General features: G+C 34.0%; 1 protein-coding gene across 2 annotated transcripts; it reads right to left on the reverse strand.

The window, feature by feature from the left end:
• Window positions 1–636: 636 nt before the first annotated feature.
• On the reverse strand, window positions 637–14811 carry LOC108195213 (uncharacterized). 2 transcript variants are annotated; one of them, XM_017362168.2, is made up of 18 exons: window positions 14208–14811; window positions 12820–12930; window positions 12648–12704; window positions 12320–12396; window positions 12127–12226; window positions 11130–11203; window positions 10747–10847; window positions 10550–10653; window positions 8564–8617; window positions 8424–8479; window positions 8290–8328; window positions 8061–8202; window positions 7421–7605; window positions 5875–5942; window positions 4365–4437; window positions 3809–3870; window positions 2303–3545; window positions 637–1243 (listed from the first exon to the last, which is right to left on the reverse strand). In XM_017362168.2, the coding sequence occupies exons 1-18, from the start codon at window positions 14286–14288 to the stop codon at window positions 982–984; spliced, it is 2889 nt and encodes a 962-aa protein (XP_017217657.2). In that variant the 5' UTR covers window positions 14289–14811; the 3' UTR covers window positions 637–981. The 2 variants fall into 2 exon arrangements, with proteins under 2 accessions (XP_017217657.2, XP_017217656.2); XM_017362167.2 differs by having other exon boundaries at window positions 751–1243; window positions 8290–8346; window positions 14208–14436.
• Window positions 14812–16077: the final 1266 nt, after the last annotated feature.

Here is a 16077-nt window from a genome sequence, read left to right on the forward strand (position 1 = left end):
TTTCACATTTCAACAAATACAACTCCATTGATACTCAAAAATATTTTGTCAATACTAGACATAATATTTCCAATTCCTATTTTAGCATGTGATGTAGTGATCATATAACGAATTATAAATAAAATTTATATATGAGTTCGAATGAATATGAACTATGGATCATATTCAAGTATTTCAGTATAATCATTTAAAAAAAATAATATAAGACAACCGGGTAGTTTAGATTTGGATCATTTTCGTAACGGATATGAGACACGAGTTATATTTTCGAGTCTGGTATAAGTGAAAACATTAGACATATCAATTTACAATCAAGACCCGATCTAAACTAAATTAACACATATGTCTCCGTAAACGATAAATGTTACGCAAATTATAACGGTCTAAAAAAAACATCAATCTTCACCTTTTTTTAAAATTATTTTATTAAAATATTTAATCATGCGTCACAGGCAACAAATCCTAGTTGCTAATATTTACTCTGCTCTTTTAGACTTTACTACTCACTAGTTGCTACTATTTACTCTGCTCTTTCAGACTTTACTACTCACTTTGTCCCCGCGAACTTTGTACTGTATTAATTTACTCGCTAATTTGTATTCAAGAGTAAGCTTGGATAATAAAAAGGGTTATCAATTTACTTAAAATTAATTGAATAAAATGTAAAATTCTGGAGAAGGAATTTTGAATATCGTTGAGTCTGAATTCTGGACACAAAAAATTGGGATCTATACACATTTACAATTGATAGGACCTAAAAACTGAATACACTAGCTTTAAAACTTAATACACCAGCTTCAGAGCATATATTTGCACAAGCTAAATATAGAGTTTCGAACTATACTAATACAATTTAAGCAATAAAAAATCCAACTTCAGACGCAGATTTCAAGCCCAGAGTTCCATTCACTGCTTCCCAGAAAACTTCTTGGTTTCTGTCTGGAACCTTGAAAAAACAAAAGAGAATAATAAGTGTGAAAATCAGCATGCGCATTGAAACACTGAATTGCTGAAGAATGTTCCTGTCTCGGCTATCTTTCTAACACCAGTCTCTGCATGGTGAGATTGGGCAATCTGCGGAGACAGCTGAATTCTATCCATTATATTAACATGAGGAGCATCAAGAATGGCTTTAGGGAAAGATAAAGCCCACTGCATTCCCCATATGGCAAGCGGTCTCATGTATGTTAGAGATCGAAAGTGCCCGTCCATAGTCCACCCCTCCGGAGTTTGGAAGGCATATCTGCATGTCCAGTAACTTCATTACTAATTCAGCCCAGAGGAGCACCAACGCTTTAGGGAAATGTTAGAAAAAACTATTCAAAACTAAGAAAAAGTATTAATTAGTAGGATGATATTTAAAGCGGCAATGAGATTATTAAGATTCAGAAAGCAGTGATGTAAAAAAAGTAAAACCACCGGGTGGTTACCACCCTGACATTTATCCTAGAATGCCTGCTCAAATAGGACATTAATAATAAGCTTTAAGCCTTTAACCATTGAGTTCCACAAATACATTGCATGTGTAATACAAACTGCATGTATCATATACACTACAACTTTATTAGTAGAATGTGAAAATTATTTATAAATTTTTAAAATTATACAACAGTGTAAAAAGTCATACCAAAACGACTATTTAGTGATACTGTACTCCGGTATCTACCCCAAGGGAGGGGTAGATCCGGAGGCCTTCTATAGTGAGTAGAGCAAGTGGCCATGAGATGATTTATGAAACATGCACATTTTATTTCATCTCATAATTCATGAAAATACCGTATGACCCTAAAATATATATGAGTTACAAACCCATGGAGAACCACCTTATAAAGAACACTTATATATTCATACAAAATACATGTATCAACCTCATTCTTCATCAAATATATAATTTATAAATCAAAAAATAAAGTTTCTTCATTTTTCCTCCAAAAAAATGTTGTAAAATAATCATAATATCCACACTGCTTCTACAGTGGAACCATTTTCGTCCAAAGTGGTTATACTATACAACCAAATTTAAAAATAAAAAAATTAAGGCATTGAAAAAAGTACTTCAAACTAACTTCTAGCTTTAAGCAAGTATCTGGCTTATTTCTGACTTTAAGTCAGTCGGAAACAGTTTTAAGCTCCGGCTATAAGCCGGAGCCAAACAGGCTCTTAATCAAGTAGCATAGGCATGCAATTTTGCGATGTTCAAGTATTGGCATTCAAGAATTTGGAAAAGAGAGTGCAGTAACATAGAAAGAAGTCTGTGAGATTGAAAGGATGTGCCCTCTGTGGACTAAATCATAAAACTCACCCAAATCCATCCTCTGACCAGCCTGCATAGAATATACCCTCTGCTGTAGTGAAAGCCTGTTCTTCCATACCAGCATAAATCATGGTGGCTGCTGCAGCATAGGTGACCCCTGTCCATACTTCACGAGATTGCATGCAACAATCATCCACCTTTCCATTAGGATGCATCCCATTGACAGCACCCATTCTTCCTCCTCTGACTTTCAAAACATTGAAATCATAAATTTTTTGAAGGGAGCTTTGAATTTTTGAATCGTCGAAAAGATTTGGCAATGCTGAGGATGCTGTATACCATTGCCCAGCCAATTGATCAGCTTGGATCGATTTACTGTTACTGCTTGAACCACTGTCATAGTTAAAATATGATCCGTTCCACAATTTTTCTTCCAACACTGATTTTGCCTTTAAAAATTTAATTTTGTATCTTTCTGCAGCAAATTTGTCACCCAGTTGCAAAGCCATTGCTGCTGTAGCTTGAAGTGCAGCAACCCATAAGCAGCCACAGTACGCACTTACACCATGAACTGTCCAAGCATCATAAGTTTGATCTGGAAATCCATCATTCTCGATGAGACAATCATTATCCCGGTCAAACTGTTCCATGTACTCCATTGCAGCACAAACAGCAGGCCACACATCTAATCCAAATGACAAATCCCCTGTTGCAGCAAAATCTCTATATACCTGAAGCACAAATTTCGGGTTGAGATCCTTCCACTTGCTAGTATCATGTATGTTGTATGCATTCATTTCATGCCAGGGGTCATGAGTTCCAAGGTCGTGGGGAACTGCTCCTTTAACTTTACGGATTCCCCAGTTGCCCTCAGATAGAAATTTTACTTTCCGTTTATCTTCCAATAACACCGCGTTTGCAAAGTCGCGCTGGATACTTAATTCAATTTTGGGGAACAGCTCAAGGAGCGCAAAAGATGCATAAAAATGAACATCGTACGTGCACCACATAATATACTCCACACCTTCTAGATACAAAAATCTACCAACATCATCAATATCGTTTTCATGAGAAGGGTATTTAATGTAGTCTTCTCCCTGGGATTTATCTGAATCCTCTTCATCAGAACATCCTGTATGGGTGCTTTCAACATCACCTGTTGATCCATCCTCCATACTACAACCAGATCCATAAATTTTTGAACTTTCATCGACTGCATCATTTATGCACTTCACCACTTTCTTTGTTTGAGGGTGATCAGAGCCAATGTCTGCAGCCGGCAAGGCAGAGTCTAAAGAAAAACCATAATGTTGTTAATGCTAATCTAAACAGCATGCATAGATATGGAAAGGATATTCAAATATTTGTTGTATTTTAAGTACGAAGATTGCATACAAACATTTATATCTATACCCAAGAGTATAGTTGTTATATGCTGTTGTAACTGAGAGATATACACAAACTGACAACTAAAGTAGAGATGCATTAAGAGATGTAGGTTGATATCTGCAACTTGTACGGAATCTAAAAACATATATTAGTGCAGATACATACCAATCCAAACTGTCCCGCCAGCAACCAAAAAGTATAGTTCATTAAATAACGTGAATTTGTACCTGAAAAAGATCAGAATATTAGTATTGGCTGGTAAAATAATTCTTTGAACTTTTACCTCGAAGTGAACATTGTCGAAAGCATAGGTAGATGGGTGTTGCAATGTTAAATCTACCTGTCTTCTTACTTTGAAAGTACAAACGTATCAATTTGTCACATGAGAGCAATGAGGTATATATGCATGATCAAAGTGATTATGAATCTATGATAGGTAAGAACCGAAAGGGAAAATAATAAATTAATGGGTAACTTTTGCTTTTAGGGTAAAGTCAGGGAAAAAAGACTAAGTAGGAGTGGAAAAGACACCTGATGAAATAAATAGATACTTATAACAAACTGTAAGTTGCACTAGTAGAAAGCCAAATAGGACCTAATAAGACCCGAAGGAACAGCATGTGTTGTGAGTATGTGTATATAGTTTTACTGATATGGATGAAAATAAATTCAAAGACAATTAGAGTAACCACACATATCGATTGTTTAATCATTTATTTACCATTCAGGTAGTCTATCATTGTTGAGAATAGGATTTTGCCATCTCTCAATATCTTCTTCCCATTGCTTGTAATCTGAGCAAACATTAGAAGAATCAGTTCATAGGAAAACTGTAGTTCTTCAGAAATTCATCAGGAAATAAAAAAAATTGCAGCAAATCATGCACTCTTCCCTTATCACGTTGAAGAAGCTAGCATGAAATTCAATTTTGTAGAGAAATGGACACTGCAATGATAATTAGGATTCTGAAGCCTAATTAGCCACTACAAAAGATTGATCCCTTTTCTTTCTTATGGGCTACCTTGGCACGTTTTAAGTTTTGGGTACTTTATCTGAAAAGAATTTTTTTATGCCACCAATGACGAAACAAAGTAGTTGTTTTAGAAACATGATGAATATTAACTTCTGTGCATGTCCAAACATGATCATAATAATATTTTTTTGGCTAAAGGTTGGAATGCTGTAATGTAATAATAATTTGTTCATCTAGTCACCAGACACGCATATGAGCTCAAACTTAACGAGATGTAGTATTGATGTAGTATTCCTCAAGTACAATAATATGAAATGCATTGGAAATGGAAGTTGATCACCGTTTTTTAGTAGGAACGAAAGATCTGAACTCTGGATAAAATTACACTTGTAGAGTGTTCTGCATATTTCAATATTATTCTGGCTTGGTTAGGACTGATCTGATGTAGTTTGTGTTGAAGAGTATAAGATCCTGTTGCGGCCTTCCTCTAACACAATAAGCTTTTTTAGATGAGTTGTTACTTAATATGGTATCGAGTCTAGGTTTTAGGAGAGGTCCCGGGTTTGATTCTCTCCACCCCCATTTGTCAAATTTAAATAGTTTTTGATATTGGTATTGGCATATGTGGTGCAATCGTACCATAGAGGGGGACTGTTGAAGAGTATAAGATCCTGTTGGGCTGGTTACTTAACAGTTTGGAACACCATGCTGGTTGCAATGGAAACGAATGAAGTCAAGTCCATGATTTTTGAAGTGGATAATTAAAGTCAGATTTGGAATTTATGTCCAAATGATTATAATACACAGAGCTAAGTGAAACAATATCGAAAGGTTGAGATTCAACTATTCGCCAGAGTATTAAAAGTTTTACACTTCTCAGTTCTCACCAATGTCGGATATTGTGGGGATTCTCCGCTGACATGACTATTTATTTATTGTTAAACACAAAAACTCCAAGTTTGGACTTAGCTTAGAAAAGTGACTTTAGTGTCAGGCTGGAAAGTAAGAATGATGTTTTCTTGCTATTAGAAGGGCGTAGAAGATTAAGATGGCATGGGATGTTGACTTCCATCATCATATATTCATATATATCGGAAATCTTCATACAGTGTTGACAATTGTCATCACATATATTGGAATGACATGTCCTTAAGAACTTGATTGCTTGAGTGATATACAACTGCGCAAAAATACATTACAGAACGGCATGCTTTTAATTGTAAGGATGTTAGATTTCAAGAATAGACAGAATGCATACTTGTTAGTGCATCATGGACTAAATTTGATGCAGCCCTTTCAGATGTGCCATAGTATTTTGTGTACCTCCTGCACCAGATAAATGCTAGTTAATGTCTCAATTTATAGTGATATATTTATATGGAAGAAAACCCGCCAAGTTGCATAATATAGTAAAGAACTAAGACTACATCCTTTCAAATATGGACTTTTTGTGTTTTAGAGTCAAATTGACTCCTATAAGTACGATATGATAAAATTTAATAAAAATTATAGTTGTATTTTCATTTTATTTTGCTAAGAATGCAGCTGTAACTTTTACAACTAATAGTAATTTATCTGTGCCCTTATAATGACAAAAATTAGATGAAAAAACTAAAAATTTAAATTTTAAGCGAAGAATTAACTATCAGAACTCAGAAGTCAAAAAGGACATCTGCTCTGAAGAGGATAAAACAAGTAATGATAAATGAACTAGATACAGGAAGCTTACAAGGAAAAAGCTTGAAAACAATTCACAAGTGAATCAAACAGATTTATAACAAGAAAAACATGGTAGACTGTATCGTAATGACAACAAAGAAAACAAACATATTCATTGATTAGGGGATGAGTAAAAAGTCATACTAAAACCTTCTCAATTGCACAAACATGTCCATAGTATACTATCCTGAGTAGCGCTGGCCAAACGAGCGGGCTGTGCGAGCCGGTCCCGTTCATGACCAGGCTTGGCTCATCATGGTGCGGCTCGTAACCGGCTCTAGAAAGATGGGCCGTGCCAGGCTCGGGCCTGAAGTGGGAGAACGAGGCTCATGAACAGCACACGAGCCGAATGAATTCAGGCGGGCCGGTTCATATCAGTTTTTTTTAAACAATGCAACGTTTCCACGTCTGAATCATTTGTTCTCTATGAGATTTTAGTGGCCACTGGCAGCTAGACAATTGATCTATTTGGGTTTTAAGGTTGTAGTCTTGTAAGGTAGGACATGACCTGGTGGGAGGATTAGGTTGCAAAAAGATGACAGGCGAAGGCGTGAATTCAGATATTGTTGCAGCTAATAGTCCGCGCCGTACCGGTTCGTGCGGGCGGTTCAGTCCATTCAGTTATTTTATTTTTTACTAAATGTTTTATTCATATTAAACCATGGGATCCCTTAAATCATATTTTATTTTTCTAAATCTCTCACATACTTGTATATTAATGAAAATACAAATGAAGTATATAATATTACTTTTTGTAAATAATTAAATTATTACACATATAGAACATATTTTTTATATAACAAAAATATGTAATAATAATTTAATTAAAAAATAAAGAATAACGAGCGGGCCGTGCCGGGTCGGGCGGGTTGTGGGTTTCAGTTTTTGGACTCGTACTCGGCCCATCTAATTGTTAAGAGCTGTGCGGTTCACGAACCAGCCCAGTTCGGGCCGAGCTTGGTGAATAATATAACAAGCCGGGCTCAGTTGTGCGGTTCAAACCAAAAAACTGGCCAGCTCTAATCCTGAGTTGCTATGAAAGGACAGCTGGATATATTCAGTGAAGAGCAAATGGAATAATGTACCTATGATAAGATTTTCCTTTACGAAATTTAACTTTGGGGGAAGACCATGCAAGAGAAAATGCCATTGTGCACTTCCCATGAGGCTCAACCCAAGCTGAAGCAGAAACAGCGGCACAACGTGTATCTCCAGGTGATGAAGGCATGCTTCGTCCAGCATCAAATTCATCTTTATCAAAGCACCCATCCTTAAGAAACACATAAACAAATCAGCAATTAAAAAAGAATTTTGGCTTATAACATGTATACGTAATAAAATTTATATAATAAATGAGGATTCCCAATATGTGTAAGAGTGGGAATTTCAGTGGACCATAGCCTTGTGAGAATAAAACTTCCCAAACATTATTCTTAATTCGTAAAATGTAATAGTTCATGAATACTTAAAAACAAAACCTAGACCAAAAAAAATAGAGGAAAACTCAAAGAAGCTTTTAAATCTTCCTCCTTTATAAAATATACAGTAATGTCTTTGTGCTGATCTTGTATTACAGGGGGAGATTTGTAAAAGGAAAAGGCCAATGCATTTTTTAAAGAGGGGACATCATAAGATTCAGGTAGCTTTTCACACATAGCTATACAGCAATGTACTAATAAAACAGCAAACCGGGGAAGGATTTTTAGTTAGCGACAAAATCCATACTTGTGCCATTTTGCCCCACATGGCTTTTGCTGTAGGATAACTTCCCTCGGACAAGCCAAAAGATGGTAAAATAGTAACACTAACATCCTGAGTTTCACATGCTGCAATGGCGAAAGTAACAGGATGGTTCCCTTTTGAAGTTCTGCAGGCACCCAAACTACCATCAGCACTAAACTTCTATAAAATCGGAATTGAACAAGAAGAGGAAAAATATGGGTTGGTAACTTGCCTGTGATGTAGAAGTACACCAGACACTCCATCTTCAGCGCTAAAAAAGAGGGTAAAACTGTAAGGGAACAGAAAGCAACAAATTTTATGATTAAAAATTGAAGTTTATTTCATAGAGATTTTATGCAAACTGACATAAAAGGCTCGTTAACATGATCTCCAGATAGGTGTGAGATTCCTCCAATTGAGTTCTGTAGAAATAAAGATTTGTGTCATGTTAGACCTGTCTTATTGGTTTATGCAGTGTAAAAAGCTGAAGCAGCAGATCCACTTACCGCCCACGTAAAAAGAAGACTGACTTTTGCCCTTTCCTTTCCAGTATTGACCAGCTAAACACAAACAAGTAATAACTCATTAAATAAGCATTGAAAGAATAACTACAATTAAACCCCTGTTAATTAAAAGTCTTGGAACCAATAAAATTATAACTTTATCGACATTATTAATTTGTCGAGGTTATATATACACTTCCTCTATTATATCGGGACTGGATTTTTTTTAAAAAAATAATTTATTAAGTGGTATTAATTTATAAGGTTCCACTTACCTTGTTTAATATTTAATATTAACTAATATTTATTAGTTCCTCTACAACAATGTTGTTACCCACCCACTGACCTGTCAGCCCACCCTAATCACTAATAATACCTAGGGATGGCAAAATAATCTGATCCGACAGATATCCGATCCGAAACCCGAAATTTTGGATTTGCCGAACCTGATTTTATGGATTCGGATTTGGATATAATTTTTAAACCCGAAGGTTTTTGGATTTGGATATTAGGTTTACTAATCTGAAATCTGACCCGAACCCGATCCGAATTCAGGAAAAAACCTGAATACCATTTAGCTACCTCGACATTTCCATACAAGTTGCAAGGTGATCCGACTTTCTCATCTCTCATGGGTGACTTTTTCGTTTTCTCGGCATAAACGTAACTCCTTCTAATCATCCATAGTCCTCTCATGTCTTTATATTGTAGTTAGACAATATTTGTGTATAAATATGCATATTAAACTATTAGTGTCATATATATTTTTGAAAATATATCTCTATATAAATGTATATATAAAAGAATTTGGTTTTTAAAAGATATCTAAGAATTTATTATGTGGTAATCATTTGTATTTGTATAATTGTATATATTATTTATATATATCTAGAAATAGATTAGCCGAAACTAAATTGTTTAAGTATCCAGTGATTATTAATTAGGATTAGTGTTCTTTTATCTAGGTCCTGGCTCATTCTCTATGTATCTAGGACATGCATAACCATAGTTGGAATCATCACAATTACTTAGAGTTCATATATTTATTGATGAGTGTTTTTTGACATAAATCTTCAAAAAATTTGCTTTTGTTGCCTGTTGTATGTGGAAGAAGGTCATTATCCTCTTTTTACCCTTTCCTATGTCCTACATCAACTCATCAACTTGTCATTTGTAGTAATTGTCCTCATATTTTCATTTTCCAGGAAATCACTTGTATTTTTCAATTTTATTTTCCTGTATTAATCAACTTAATTTTGTAAATAGTATCCATATGGTAGGCTGTGTCCAATTGTCTTTTTCAACAATGATTTCATGAAACGAGTGTAGTGTATTAATAATAAAATCCATTATCCTTTGTCAGCAAGTAACAACCAAAATTACTGAAACATCATAAAATATATTTAAAGGATAAAGCCTCGTGTCAAAATACATACCATCTTAGCCTACAAACAATGATTCTTTATATGTTAGTAGTGTATTTTATTTTATATATTAGCGAAATTCATATTTTTAGAGGCCAAACAATTAATTTATATTCATAATATCTGGTGAATCTTGTTTGTATATTTGGCGAATCCCATTTCTGCATTACTGGATTTTGGAGGTTTGAAAAGTTTTTGGCTAAGATAATTTGTAGTGAAGTATGACCCCATATACATGTGAGTGTGTGTGTGGGTGTCTGAATTTCGTGTATAGCTATTTCCTAAGAAGATAAAGTTTTGCATCTCATAGACTATCTATGACATATATCCCGGCTTTATTGCTGATCACTATATTAGAAAGTCCATTAAGTTATGTCCCAAAATATACTTCTTTAATGATCACTTGGCATGACTTAAACTTGCATAACAATGTCAACAATTTGTTTCAGTAGATTATTCACCTCATCTCTTAGAGATATAAGGATAAAGAATTAGTTATATTATCATCTGTTCAGAAGAGACAGAGTACATATTTAAATTGCAGATATAAAGTCAGTTTGCTTACCGTGTAAACAAAAACGGTGGCAGGAAGACTGCTATCCTTGTAATTATGTGGTATAAAGGGCGATACTTGGCGACAAGATATTTTCAGTTCTGGATCTGGCTCACCTGAAGGTAAAAAAGAAAGTAAAAGTTATTAAAGACTAAAGACATCATCAGAAGGCCATGCAGCCTAAGAAAAGAATAGTTGCTTAGAAATACCATCATATACCGTCCATGCCCTTGGAAAAAGTGCATGATATGTTGAATGCTGGCCACTCAAATTCCAATCCCACGAAGACAGACCCTCATACGAAGATTGCCTGCAATTTCAAGGATTACCACAAGTTATTGCGAATACTTCCCAGATTCCCCTACAATATTGAGCTTGAAGTAGTCAAACTTAATATTGATTCACTCTTTCTTAGTTCTTCAATATATAATTTTCATGTAGGAAGCATTAAATATTGGATGAGATTTAGGGTAACAGATTCATAATGTTCAGCACTGATAGCAGCCTATAGAAAGTGCAGCATTGACTATTTATGATTAAAAGAGGCAAAGAGCTCATTAAAGAGGAGAAAAGAACTACAACATTGCTTTACCCCAAATTTTCATGTTGCCCTGGAGATAGGACGGATGCATATTTTTTACTTCCACCATCTCGAGATATAAAAATCTGCATCAGAGAGCAGAAATTTATGAAAAACTTTTGCTACAAACTATTTCAATATAACTAAACTAATACCTAGCAACTAAGTTACCCAGACTCGGGTATGGGTGTCGGACACAGGTGCAGATCCAAGTGTCAGACCCTTAATTTCTTAAAAATTAGGATTCATGGATATGGATCCAATATTGGACACGGGTACGGGGATTGCATATAACCTTTACATATGTGATATTATATTTGTACCTGCATTTTATATATTATAAATTTGTCAACAGGGTCTTCTACTAATATAAAGACATATACTAATTGTTTATTTTAAACTTATAGCATAAATCAAAAGAAATGGAAATAGTAATTTATAGGCATCGCTTACTAAAAAAAAGTTGTTGTGAGGCTTTGTAAATCATTTTGAACTATATTGCTGGAAATCGAAGTGCCCAGTTTTCAATTGAAGGATCCGACCCAGATACCATACCCACACCCATGTCATGTCCGATCGACACGGGTATGAGTGAAAAAGTGTTGCTACAGCAACTAGCAAGCATTTGCAGAGTTTCTTAAATTAGAAAAGACTAATTTTGGGAATCTGATGAGGTCGTTGCAAAGGCATATGTGTTCCTGCATTACTACCTTGAAACAATTCGTATGAGCTACTCAAATAGTGTAGGTTGGCAGTTGCCTATTTCACATGTATTACTATATTGTACCCAGTGAATAGTGATAAATGAAAAGTTATCCTTATTTTTAACTTTTGGCCTTGATTTATATCAAAATTTCCAGAGAATAATAGTCTCCATCAATGTGCTTACATCATAGTGACTAACTAACACAATGAAAAATCGTATAAAATATAATGCTATTGGTGACAATATAATAGTTCCCTAAACAGATTTGAACAATTAAATGATAAGTGAAAAGAAGAGCCTTACAGAGAACTGATTAGCCATGATAGGAGAAGTGTCACAGGTACCAGGAACAATTTGAAAGTTTCTGAATTCACCTCTAAAACCTCTTGATATGCTACCACTTCTGTGACATGGAGAATATTGAACGTTATCAGATGCACTAACATACTAAATAAAATCATGTATGGAAAGTTAACAATAACATCCCAATTCTTACCCCATCCCTCCCAGGGGAACCCCTAGGGATGCTGATGGCTTGCAACTTACGCGGGTGAAAGGATCAATTGGTGCGTTCTGCATATATCAAAGATGATTAATTGAAAATTCAAATATTAGTTTCATCAAGAGAGGATAGATTCCTGGGATTGTTTGATCAGAGGTAAAGAAAGACTTGGTCTATATCTTCTTATTCTTATTATTTATTTATTTCTTTAAAAGGATGGTGTGCTTATAAAGGATAATGACAGAGACATGTAGAATATTAAAAACTTTTATTCTCTCCATATCTGGACAATCATATAGTATCACAGGATTAAGTGAATTACCCTTCCCTGAGAGGCTTCCTCCCTTACATATGACCACAGTCGTATACCAAGTCGAACCTGAAGCATAAAATTAAAGCATCAGGCACTATATTATAATCAAATAAGTTAACAATTTAAATATGATGCAGAGTATATATGTGTAAAATATATAGATACCCGGAAAGATCACTACCATTTTTATTGCCTCCGTAAATGTAACACTGAATTCCTTAAGAATACTAGCATGGCTGTTTAATTTCCTTCTCCATGCATATTTTGGCAGAGCAGAGCTATCAGAATCAAGCTACAATAAAAGGATCAACAGCCATAATAAGCACGTCTAGAGCTAAAAATCTACTTAATAACCAAAGAAATAGATATATGCTGATATTAGAAAATAATAACAAAAGATGAGGTATTCATAGAACAACAATATTATGTAACAGAAATATAATACATAGATCACCAACAAAAAGATGTCACATGATTCGACTTTCTTTTGCCTTTCAGTACAGAAGAACAATTAGATAACCACTGCCAGTGACCTTGAGAATGCAGTTGATGGCTATGTCAAGAATGACCCTTGAAGCTAGATATCTATGTGAATTTCTACAAAATTACCTGGTTTCAGATTTCATGTTTCTTGATACTACATCCATATGGACCTTAATGAGTAATGACAAAAGGGGGAGGCTCATTTTTCTGAATGTTTAAAAATTTAGCTTGCCGGAAAATGAAAGTATGGAACCCTCAAGCTATACTCAAGCTATAATAATGCTCCCATCATCTTAAAATTAGAGACTTTACAAAGGCGAGATATTTCATGCAATAGATCCTTTATTACATATGTTGAAATATAAAAAAACCGCATCTACCTATAAGTACTAGAATCCAACCAATATAAGGATATCTTTAACATTTATATATCGGATTGTCTAGTGTGTACAGTGTACCCATGGCTAACAACCATTGTTTAGTTAGGTAGCGGATTTCTATTGGCTCTAATCTTATTAATAATGATGGCCCCCTGCATGCACAAAAATCTCCACCAATCAAAATCTTCCACCTATGTAAAAAGTAAAAAGACCTTTTATAAATAAGTTTAATTATCAAACCAAATAATTAAAGGTAATACTAGTCATTATTATATCTAAATAATGATAGAAACCATTTTATATCTCGTTATGAAAAATTCAAATATGATAAGAACTTTTCTTATTTAAGGATAGGTAGTGGTTGATAGTTTACTAACTCTTGTAGCTCCGCAACAACCTCATTAGTTATTCAAGGGAATTATACATATAAGTGACAACAGTCTAATTTATAAAAGGTGCCAGCATCATCATACTAGACAAACAATGTCTAATTTATTTACAAAATTAACTCTCCACAGCAAATGCACAGCACATTCACACTGAGAAATCCGAAAAAAGTACAGACTGTGCCATATACCACAATCACATTTCAACTAACATGCAATACTTAACTATTTCATGAATTTAAAGGAACCGAAAAACAACACTACAAACATATTCAACAAGACATACAAAAATATGATCTTAGCAGTTCAAGAATACTAACCAATTCCAAAGTTGCCTTGCTTACATACTCTTCGGGTGGCCAAGAACTCTTTCGATATTGAAATATACTTCCACTAACCATGTCTAAATACTTAAAATTCTGATCCTCAGTTAACTTTTATCTATCTATCTATTTACACATAAACACACATATATAAAACTCAAGAGCCTCAAATTTCAGCTCAAAATCATAGATCAAAGCAAAAATCACATGCTAATCTTGCAAAGATTAAAACTTTAGAGCAAAAACACCAAAAACTTGAACAACTAAACCGAATTACACAAGAGCTATATGCAGATAACTCAAAAAACGGGAATTGACAACTGAAACTTCAAGAACTAGGGTTTTGGCCTAATTATCAGAAGAAAAGTGAATGTGGGTCAGATAGTTTAGGATCAAAAACTCAAATTGGGTAAAAAAGATTGAATTTTGAGAAGTGGGTATCAAAGGTTTTGTTCAAAAGTGTTGACAAAAAGTAGGAGCTGAAGAAAAGAATATTCAAACAGCTGGAAAATAAGCATGGAACAGGTGTGTATGTGTGTATTATATGAAAACGTATGCAGAGGGAGAGAAAGGAGGGAAGATGTTGGTTGGTCCTATTTTCCTGTTACTCCCTCCTTCACAGTCATTTGTATACCTGGGACACGGAGACCAAAAAACTGGGTAAGAAATGAGTAAAGTTGGATCAAAAGTGGATATAGTGGTGGGACCCATTTATATTTAATAATAAATTTGAGATGGTGGAGGAAAGTAGTAGGTGTAATAGTGTTTATATTATTATAGAATGGAGATAATGGAAGAAAATAGTTGGTGTAATGATGTTTTATATTATAAAAGTTTACTACTTTTGGAATGTATACAATTGATGGGACGGATGGAGTAGTATACTATGGTCGAATGTGGAGTCCGTTTGGCGAGTTTATAACTTATCATCGATTAACGTGATTTATGTGATAATTTTAAAATGTTTTATGAATTATTAAAATTATGATAATAAAAATTATTTATAAATAATTTATTGTTTTATGAGTAATTTTTATTAAAAAAAGGTATAAAGAAATTCACTGAAAGTTTAAAATATCTATTCAAATAATTTTAATGTATTAATGACTTATGTGTTATTGAAAATACAATAATAAAAATAAAAATTATTTATACGTAACTTATGTATTATGAGAAATTTTTATCAAAAAAAATTAAAAAAATTAATTCATTAAAAAAATACTTCAAACTAATTTTTACTTTTCATTTCTAACTTTAAATTGACTTCAGACTTATTACACAAACAAACATTTTTCAGTTTAAAATTGAAAATTTTTTAAAGCGTGGATTTTAAACTCAGGCTCGTCAATTTGTGCATGTTCAGGGAGTTTACTACTTTGTGTGTTCGGCAATTTCATTTTGGAACCAAATATTCTTCAGTAATTTTATTATTTAATAGTTAAAAATATAATATAATACTTTTTGTTTCTGATTTTAATCCATACCGGTTTTGATCATTTGCATTCATAATTTAATTCAATAATTAGTAATTTCAAAAGCTATGAATAGACAAAATTTGATATATCAAGAAAACCCTAATTCTCTCTCTCATGAGAGTCGGCCGCTCCATCTTCCTCTAACCCTAGTCTTCTCCATCTCCTTCTCCACCCTTTTTATCCATCCCTATCTATCTCCTTTCCTCTCATCTCAATTCTCTAACCGCCCATTCTCCATTCACACAACATATCTTCTCTTCTTTTCAATTCTCAATCAATAATCCTCTTAGTATGTTTTTTCTACAATAAAATCGAGTTTTGTTCCACAAAATTCGGAAAACTCATTTGAGTTCTTCGTTGTCTTCTCTCTGAGTCATTATTTGTGTGTTTGA

Source organism: Daucus carota, chromosome 7 (genome assembly GCF_001625215.2).
Source record: "Daucus carota subsp. sativus chromosome 7, DH1 v3.0, whole genome shotgun sequence".
In the NCBI taxonomy this organism is placed as follows: domain Eukaryota; kingdom Viridiplantae; phylum Streptophyta; class Magnoliopsida; order Apiales; family Apiaceae; genus Daucus; species Daucus carota.

Bases quoted from the DNA above. Each gene is read 5' to 3' on its own strand.
- LOC108195213 (XM_017362167.2), bottom strand. From the start codon at position 14,288: ATGGTTAGTGGAAGTATATTTCAATATCGAAAGAGTTCTTGGCCACCC. The intron at 8,347-8,423 runs GTCAGTTTGCAT...GTTCCCTTACAG, and splicing joins CATGTTAACGAGCCTTTTAT to TTTTACCCTCTTTTTTAGCG. The intron at 7,606-8,060 runs GTATGGATTTTG...GTGTTTCTTAAG, and splicing joins TGTGGGGCAAAATGGCACAA to GATGGGTGCTTTGATAAAGA.